Source organism: Mastomys coucha, unplaced genomic scaffold, assembly GCF_008632895.1.
Source record: "Mastomys coucha isolate ucsf_1 unplaced genomic scaffold, UCSF_Mcou_1 pScaffold15, whole genome shotgun sequence".
Lineage (NCBI taxonomy): Eukaryota > Metazoa > Chordata > Mammalia > Rodentia > Muridae > Mastomys > Mastomys coucha.
In genome coordinates this window covers 105,263,326-105,272,931 of record NW_022196897.1, presented here as the reverse complement: position 1 = coordinate 105,272,931, position 9,606 = coordinate 105,263,326, and the positions used below count along the sequence as shown (strand labels likewise).

At 51.3% G+C, this 9,606-nt stretch overlaps 1 protein-coding gene across 1 annotated transcript in view; it reads left to right on the top strand.

Annotated features, from left to right (window-relative positions):
* The first annotated feature begins 2,099 nt into the window (after positions 1–2,099).
* The window catches only part of Sptbn5 (spectrin beta, non-erythrocytic 5), a 47,060-nt gene continuing 39,553 nt past the window's right edge, over positions 2,100–9,606 (top strand). Inside the window, exons 1-7 of the mRNA XM_031371552.1 lie at positions 2,100–2,204; positions 2,555–2,729; positions 2,889–3,056; positions 5,205–5,321; positions 7,036–7,193; positions 7,634–7,862; positions 8,647–9,278. Coding sequence (XP_031227412.1) covers positions 2,619–2,729; positions 2,889–3,056; positions 5,205–5,321; positions 7,036–7,193; positions 7,634–7,862; positions 8,647–9,278 — 1,415 coding nt within the window. The 5' untranslated portion in view covers positions 2,100–2,204; positions 2,555–2,618. The remainder of the gene's footprint in view (positions 2,205–2,554; positions 2,730–2,888; positions 3,057–5,204; positions 5,322–7,035; positions 7,194–7,633; positions 7,863–8,646; positions 9,279–9,606) is intronic.

Genomic DNA, 9,606 nt, shown 5'->3' with positions numbered 1-9,606 from the left:
GCAATGTCCGAATTTTCTCTTGCTAGCTGTAAGAAAATGATATCTTGGTGAGTTCCTAGCACACTAGTTCGAGGACATATCTGGGCCACCTCTGAGTTTGGGGTGCCAGGCGACAATGTAGAGGCAGGAGACTGACTTTCCTTGAAGTTTACGCCTCAGATACCGCCTTCACGCAAAGTGTGCGTGACAGTACACCACCTGCAGAAGGCATTGGGCTTTTCCTCTGTCACCCATGTACCCTTGTGATGATGCCAGCCTGGAGTGTCATTCAGCACAACATTATTTTTTCATTCTTACCCAGAGCCATGAGGTTTGGGTAGAATAGACTCCTCCCCACTTTCCAGGATGGATCCTGATTAGCTTAAGCTAATTAGAGAATTTCATTCCCCTTAGTCACAGATACCAGTTCAAAAATATATGTGTTTCCCAACTCAATTCTCAACAGCTACCATCCCAACACTTAGGAAGATGTTCCACATAGTCCCTCTTCTCTAGAACTGTGGTGTAAAGCCTTATAGGTACAATGCTGTAATGATATTGAGAGGAGGGGGGAGGGGAAGGAGAGTGGGCTGGCAGAGAGGAGGCACTGAGCAAGGCATAGGAAACTCAGATCTGCAATGACAACGTTTGGGATGCTGGAGCACACAGCACCTGAAATCCTGTTCCTGCTAGATTGTTTTCCAATTATGGCCAATACACCCATCTGTATCATTCAGTCTAGCTCAAATAGAAAGTTCAGTCTCTTGGAAAAGATTCCAAAGACCATGGACTTTTTCACCAAGGGCTTAATCATTCACAGCCAAAGAGCTCCTTGTACAATATGCAGTGGCTCTAGTTGCCACTGAGCCAGGGGTGGGGGGCATGGGAAGGAGAGCAGTCCTCTAATCCCATCCATCTTCTTTTTAAAATTTATTGTACTTTATGTGAACAAGTGCTTGCCTGGTGTATGTGCACTGCTTGAGTATCTGGTGCCTGCAGAAGCCAGAAGAGAGCACCAGAGCCCCTGGAACTGGAATTGCAGATGGCTGTAAGTCTCGTGTAGGTGCTGCAAACTAAACCCAGGTCCTCTGGAAGAGCAGCCAGTGCCCTTGACCCCTGAGCCATCTCTCCAGCCCCAATTACCTCTGCTTAAACCTACCAACAAAGCATGGTACAGTTCTACCTGACCTCAGACCTCACAAACCCAGGGGTGCTGAGGCCAGAGTCCCTCAAACCCAGAAGGCGTTTCCAATGAAACTTTCCCTTACAGATGAGACTGGGCACCTTCAGGATGCTATGGCTGAAGAGAAGGCTTCCTCTACAAAACAGGAACTGGGCCTGGAAGGCTGTAGACTTTCCTTAGACTATCCCTTAGAGCTGATCGAAGTCTGGGGCATCAGGCAGCCTGTGCAGAGGGCTTGTGCTGCAGTCAGGGAGGGAGCACCTGTCTTGGTGGTTCCCTACAACTAAACTTGTGTCACAGTCTCCGAGATGGTTGTGTGTGGATGGTTGGAGACTTGGGGGTGGGGAGGGAGAGCTACAGCCCCTCAGGGAAGTGTCCCTGTGGCCAAGGCTTTAGAGAAGAGAGAGCAAGACTGCCAGCAGGAAGCATGTGGGAAAGGGTAATTGCTCACAGGGGAGCTATAGAGCAAGAGCTGCTTCCCCATGTATCTTCTGTCACTGGCTTCTCAATACTTAGCTAAGCTGAGCTTGTGGCCTGGGAAGCTAAGCCCAGGACACTGCAGCTCCCAATGGCTATTCCCAGTTAGAGGCTGTCAAACTGCTCCTTCAATCATTGTAGGATGGAGTGTGGAAGAGAAAGTGAATTCACAGCTTTCAGCCAGAAGTTCCGGTCGTGGATAACTCTCATTAGACTTCAGCATCCTACAATGTTCTCACTAGAGCCAACAAGACCATCAGAGCCAAGACCCATTTCACCTGCCAACAGCAGAAGGAGCCAGGGGATGGGGTAGAGGATGAAGGAGGAGAGTCCCTAGCAATGAGCCTGGAGCATTCTTGAGCCACCCTCTCCTGTCTGGGCCCCGCCCTGTAGCAGGTGGGAGGACAATGCTGTCTGTGTGCTGACAAGCTGGCAAAGGGGAGGGCCATACTGTGGCTCCAGCCTGACCTTTCTGGTCGCCTCCCTCACTCCCCAGGCTTTGCTATCTTGTATCTCCATCCAGCAGTGGAACCTCCTAATGAGGACCCTGACATCAACTCCCAAGGTGAGCAGCCCCATCTTCCTTCTGCCTGCCAAAGAGCAGGGGCCAGTGGCTGAGGTACTAGGACCAGCAGTAGGTGTTCAGTGTAGAATCTGGAAAGTTGGGATGGGGGAGCTCTGGGTCATTCAAGTGCAGGTTTCTTACTCGCTTGGGTTCCAGTCCACAATTTCTGTCCTCCATGAGGACAATGTGGCAAGATAGGCCCTAAGACTCCTGGCAGGAGGGTCATCAATATCCACAGTACTTCCCAGCTCCCATGCCTCCACCACCTCCAGACATGGGGAAACAGCCAGTTGCCATTCACCCTCAAAGAACTGCAGGCTCATACGCTGGTTGTCCCTCTTTCTCCTTAGCTGCAGCATCCCTGATGAGGAGACCCAGGCCCAAAGCTCAGCCCTGCTGAGTTCAAGTTTGACCATGGACTCTGAGTACGAAATAGGCCATGTCCGCAAGCTCCAGGCTCAGCATACACACATGCAGGAGAAGACCTTCACCAACTGGATCAATAACATCTTCCGACTAGGACGGGTAAGTAAGGTCTAAGGACTTCCAGTTCTGGCCAGTGGCCTGGGCTCTGCTGCGGAGTCATCTACCTGTAGCTAATCCGGCCTACCTCTCCCAGGCTTTAAAATGGGGTGGGCAGGAAATGCTGGGCTGACCCCACATCTGCCTCAATCCACTCCTCAGGTGGGCATCAGGATCCAGAACCTGTACACAGAGCTTGCTGACGGTGCCCACCTACTGCGGCTGTTAGAGCTTATCTCCGGGGAGGCCCTACCAGCGCCCAGTCCGGGCCGCCTGCGTGTGCACTTCCTGGAGAACAACAGCCATGCCCTGGCCTTCCTCAGGGCCAAGGTTTGTTCTGGAAAGGTGCTTCTGAAGGGAGAGCTGGGTGAGAGGAACCAGAGGTCATCCAACAGGGCCTGGGCCTCAGGCAGAGAGGAGACCTGAGTACCGGTAGTGCAGCTGAGGCATGAGGGGTGTAGCAAAGTTCTCCTTGCCCTGTATGCTTGGTTTAGACAGCCACCAGCTGGCCGTAGCAGGAACATATAACCCTTTCCGGACTGAAAGCATCTCTGTCTAATGAGGGAGAGTGGCAGGGTTCCTCACTGAAAGAGCCTGAGTGTTTTTAATCTTCTCATTTCATAAACTGGACCCATACCCATAGAAATACAGGAATACATACCTCCACACCCAGCTTTTTTATGAGCTGTATTATATGTCAGGTCACTGACCCTTGTGGAAGTGAGATCCTCAGTGCTCTAGATATCTCAGAGAACTATGGTCAAGACTGGACAAGAAACTTATCCCAACCACAGTTAAACCACAGCTTTGATTTCCCCTAGGGTCTGTTAGTGAGCAATTCCTAGGCTGGATGTGGTAATTAACATCATTAATTCCAGCATTAAAGAAGCTGAGGCAGTAGGATCTCAAGGTGGGGCTGAGTAACATAGGATGGTAACAGGATGTGTGTTATCCCAAGACAAATGGACTTTTGTAAACACACACACACCAACAACAGTAACAACAAAGTCCTGAATATTTTCTGATTTCCTCAAGCCATGGTCAAGTTCACAGATCAGCGAATGATTGCTAAACTCAGAGCTGGGAGGATTGACTCTGGAGAGCCTGGAAGGAGCAAACAAGCTCTCCTTTGCCCCAAGCAAAGGTGAATACAGAGGGATGAGGGGACCAGGGAGAGAGTGAAGTACATGGGTGCATTCTTCAGAGACCAGTGGGCTACAAGAGAACACACCCACAGGGCACAACGCCTACTGAAGTTCTGCTGGCAGGGCTAGTGGTCAGCTACCAGCTGTTCTGGTCTTATAGGACATCTCTCCTTTCTTTGTTCATTCAGCTCATTGTTATTACATAGTATATGCTAAAAATGAGGACGTGCTAGGGAGCAAAACCAACACCCCCACCATGGCAGGGATGAGAGCAGATGTGTATGTTTAGGTGGGAGAAAAAAAATGCAGTTTCAATTTCTTATTTTTTTTTAAGATTTATTTATTTATTATGTATAAGTACACTGTAGCTGTCTTCAGACACACCAGGAGAGGGTGTCAGATCTCATTACAGATGGTTGCTGGGAATTGAACTCAGGACCTCTGGAAGAGCAGTCAGTCAGTGCTCTTAACCACTGAGCCATCTCTCCATCCCAGTCTCAATTTCAAGAGTGGTTGGAGTAGGCCACGTTGAGAAAGCCACACCTACTAGAGGCTTAAAGGAGGAAAGCAGAATAATCATGCAGACATCTGGGAGATAACACTTTCAGACAGCTGAGCCAGCCAGCCTATACAAGGACACCAAGGCCTGTGTTAGAATCAGGCGCCTTAAGCAGAGCTCAAGAGTCCTGATCTCAGAATTCCTCAGCCTTGGCGTCACGTGATTCCATAGAGATGATGTAAGCCAGAGGGTAACTGGTAGCTCCTGTGAGGCCGTGATGTGTGCCCATCATGAATTAACCAGTCCTCCCCCTAAGGAACAAACTCTAGACCAGAGGTTTCACCCCGATGGCCCACTCTGTTCACTCAGATGCAGATTACGGAGCCTGGGCCTGGACTCTGGAGAATCTGGCTGGATGGGGCTGGGGACTTCTAATAGTTCTCCTGGAGATGAAACACTGGTTGGAGACTGAGATTTGGAGGTGATCTGGGGACCCAGGCACCTCTTGAGATGCAGCAACACTAGGAGAAGGAGGAGGCAGACATTGGCTGTGTCTATTTAGCTCATTTGAGAACTCCCATTTTCTGTGCCACCTTTGAGGGTCCTCTACCCAGTGGCCCAGTCTAGTTTATCCCCTTACCAAACACCAGTGGAGGCTCAGACCAATGTCCCAGCCATTAGAAAGCCACCCTTCCCCCACCATTGTTCATTGCCCACTCTCCCTGTGGGATCTCTGCTAGAAGAGGCAGGCCTCTCCCAGCTCACAGCCTCCTGGACTCCAGTTTTCTCAGGACCATAGGCTTCATGGCTTAGCCCAATCAACTGTACCCACAGGTGCCCATACCTTTCATCGGGCCAGAGAACATTGTGGATGGAGACCAGTCACTCATCCTGGGACTCCTCTGGGTCATCATTCTGCGTTTCCAGATTTCTCACATCTCCTTGGACAGGGTATGTCTCAGGCTCCCGTGCCTCATGGCCTAGCCCAGCCCTGGCTTCATCTCAGACCCCAGGGGCAGAGCTGTTCCACCCACGTTGATGATCCCTTGGCATTGAATGAATAGTGAATGAGTATTTACCCTTCATCCAGGGGCAAAGGACCCAGGATATCACCAGGTGCTAAATAAGACTTAGAGTTCTTCGTACTGACTGGGGACTAGTCACTCACTGGTGAGAGGCAGAGTGGCTGGCCATCAGCCACTGCCATTCTTAGAGTGTCATTTGGCACTGAATCCCTGCCACCTTCACAACACATAATGTGCCACCAGAGGAAATCTGATAAATAAAGGGACCCTAGCTCAGAGGTTTGCAATGTCCCCAGGATCTTGAAGACCACAGAAACAGCATTTTTATGGTCTCCATCTTTTCCTGTCCCTCCTTTTGCCCTACACCTGGCTCAGAAAATATAAGCATAATGTCCTTATATCTATCAAGTTTCTGTTCTATGAATTTCTTTTTTTAAAGATCTAGTTATTTATTTTATGTATATGAGTACACTGTAGCTGTCTTCAGACACATCAGAAGAGACCACCAGATCTCATTACAGATAGTTGTGAGCTACCATGTGGTTGCTGGGAATTGAACTCAGGACCTCTGGAAGAGCAATCGGTGCTCTTAACCGCTGAATCTTCTCTCCAGCACCTGTTCTATGAATTTCAAACCACCAATCCAGCTCTGTACCAGTGGGTTGGGCAAGACAAGCTGGAGTTTGAGACCCTAATTTTAAAAGTCCTGGATCTGACATGCCAAGAAGGCCTCTCAAAACTCACCATGTGGAGGCCCATGGATTGGCTCAGTGGGTTAACTTGAAGTTAAGCCTGACAACCTGAGTTCAATTCCCAGGACCCTCTACAGCCACCTCAGGCTGTTTCCTCGGTTAGCTGGGATCCTGGGCAGTGTTTAGCTTCTCTTACACACTTCCCTGGCACCACCAGAGGAAATTAAATATATAAAGAGACTCCACCTCAGTGATGTATGAAAGTACAGTAACTGCCACCGAGAGCTGAACTGAAAGACCTCATGCCTGGTCTGCAGAGAGCCTGATGGCAGGGCTGGAGAGAGCCCTACCTTCTATCCTGTGAGGCCTCAGGTCAGTTAGCTCTGTGGCTGGCCCATTGGAAGGGCTGTTGTTCATGAGAGAAGCAGACACATAATTTCTCTTCAGGAATTAGCTTTATTAGGAAGAAGGGCCTTGAGACCGTGATTGGGCCATGAGGTGGGGAAGGATGAGAAAGGAATGGTGCAGTATACTAAAAATAGCATAGTGTGGCCTTAGGGGAAAAAGGGAGTCCTTTTTAAACCTGGAGCATTAGACCATCGGTCTACACCTTAGAGCTGATCCCATAAGCCTGAATCAGGTCACACCTCCCTATGGATGCACCTGGACAATATGTATGATGTGTAGTTCCTCTATGTTCCTGGTCACATACACTACACTTAACTAAGTCACTATCCCTCAACAGTTATTTTACAAAAAGCAGACTTTTCCTTTGCCCAGAGGAAAGACCGCTTGGAGATTTGCTCTAGGGATAAAGGCTGCTATGGGAAGAAATGCCTTTGACCTTCCCCCATCATCCCTTTTATGGAGTCTCTCAGGAGTCCCTGAAGATTCTTACACCTTCCAGCCACCTCACACATTAACCACGGCGTTGCTCTGTCCTGCCAGGAGGAGTTTGGGGCCAGTGCCGCTTTGCTGTCTGCCAAGGAAGCCCTGCTGGTCTGGTGCCAGCGGAAGACAGCCAGCTACACCAATGTGGACATCACTGACTTCTCCCGAAGCTGGAGTGACGGGCTTGGCTTTAATGCCCTGCTCCATGCTCACAGGTGCATCTTAAAGGCTGAGCCTCCACCCTCGGAGTCCAGGGCCTCAGGCTGGGATGGCTGCCTGCTCCTCCACACAGCCTCTATGCCCTGGACCTGGGAGAGAAGGACGAGTGGGCCTAAGTCAGAGCCCTGCTCTGGGCCTGCCCCCTCCTCCTTGCCTTTGGTGCCCATTGCCTTTGACCCCTGCCTTCCCTACATTCTGCACTTCATCTCTTCCCTGTGTTCTCTCTCTCTAGCTAGTATCTTCCTTTTAGGGGTATCCCACCCTATCCTATGTCCTACCCCTTCTACCACAGTAACCCTCTCTCCTATCAAGTCCTGTTTATACTCTAGCCTGAGACTTGCAGAACAATAAGAGGGAAACAGTCATAATAACAGTGGCCAGCTAACATAAGCAGGCCAAAAGGCTCTTCTGAGGAAACTTCCTGTTCTCTGCCCAGGCCGGACCTGCTGGATTATGGCTCACTGAGTCTGGACCGCCCTCTATATAACCTCTCCTTTGCCTTCCGAGTGGCTGAGCAGCAGCTAGGCATTGCCCAGCTGCTGGATCCTGAGGATGTGGCAGCTCTGCATCCGGATGAATGCTCCATCATGACCTACCTGTCTCAGTACTACCACTATTTCTCCCGCCTGCAGCAGGGCCAGACAGCCCAGAGGAGACTGGCTAAGGTTGGTAATAAAGGGAGGCAGGTCTGCCTGACTGGCTGTCCCGATGCCTTACTGGATCCATGGCCTATGGCCAAATGGCCTCACTTCTCTGTGCTCCATTTGTGACATGGAGGTGACAGCTCCTAAGTAACGGAAGGCTGCTTGAGCATCCACTGGAGTGTTAGTAAACTGCCTAGCATGGTACCTATGCCAGGTACATGAGAAGCCAGGGGAGCAGCGACCCTTTCTGGACTTCTGCCTCTACTGCCTTCAAAAACTGTTAAGCTTGTAATGGGATTAAAAGGCTTACAGAGCCAAGTCTTAAAGGGCATGTACAGAAGAGGCTCTTTTGAGCAGGCACTACACTGAGTCTATGCTTTTAGGGGACTACACCGCGGATGCGAGGGCAGAGGCTGATACCGGGAGGGGCTGTCCTGAGGGTTAGTGTCTTAATGGCGCTGTGGAGTCGAGGACTATAAGCTGATTTAGGGAGTGGGGCACAGGGAAGAGAATCAAGAACACAGAGAGGATCAACCTGTGGGGCCTCAACCTGCAGATGAGGTCGAAGGGGCAAACTTGGATGGAGGAAGGTGAGCCATGCTCTCAGCCCAGTTGTGGAGAAAGGGCCGCAGTCTCTTGGGTCTGTGTATATGATGCCCCTGCCCCTCTGCGGGGTGGGAGGGGAGGTATGTTAGCGCCAAGAGAAGGAGAGTCAGCCTACTTGGGCGGGGAATTAGCACTCAGTGGTGGGGCTTTCACTCTGAGGCCCACCCCCGAGTGTAGCCTGACCTGTGCCCCCCATCAGATCTTGCTGCAGCTGCAGGAGACGGAGGTACTGCAGGCTCAATACGAGCAGCTGGCGGCTGACCTGCTCTGCTGGATTGAGGAGAAGCAGACACAGCTGGAGGCTCGGGACTTCCCAGACTCGCTGCCTGCCATGCGCCAGCTACTGGCAGCCTTTGCTTCCTTCCGTGCCCAGGAAAAGCCACCTCGATTGCAGCAGCGTGGAGCCACAGAGGCTCTGCTCTTCCAGTTGCAGACAACACTCCGAGCCCAAAACCGAAGGCCGTTCCTACCTGGAGAGGACCTGGGTCCTGCAAAGCTGGCCTGGCGCTGGGCAGAACTAGAGAGGGTAGAGGCCTCCAGGAGCCAGGCCATGCAGCAAAGACTGCTACAGCTGGAGCGACTGGACACTCTGGCCTGCCGCTTTCAATGCAAGGCATCTCACCGGGAAAGCTTTTTAAATGACGCAGAGCAGATGTTAGCCCAGACCAGAGCCTCCCTCGCTGACCCCAGCACGGTGGACGCAGCCACTCAGAGGCTGAGCGTGCTGGAGGCTGGCATCCCGCCCCAAGAAGGGCGCTTCCAGGCCTTGGGCGAGATGGCAGACATCCTCCAGCAGGAAGAGTATCACAGCTGGGCGGATGTGGCCTGCAGGTGAGCTCCAAGCACGTAAACCCATCCTCACAAAAAGCCAAAGCCTCTGTCCCTCCAACACGCAGAAGAGTGAGGTGGTTTTCGGAGTCAACGTTCACTCTTAAGAGATAGCCAAGCCGGGTGGTGGTAACACATGCCTTTAATCCCAGCACTTGGGAGGCAGAGGCAGGTGGATTTCTGAGTTCGAGGCCAGCCTGGTCTACAGAGTGAGTTCCAGGATAGCCAGGGCTACACAGAGAAATGCTGTCTCAAAAAACCAGAAAAGAGAGAGAGAGAGAAGGAGGGAGAGAGAGAGAGAGAGAGACAGAGACAGAGACAGAGACACAGA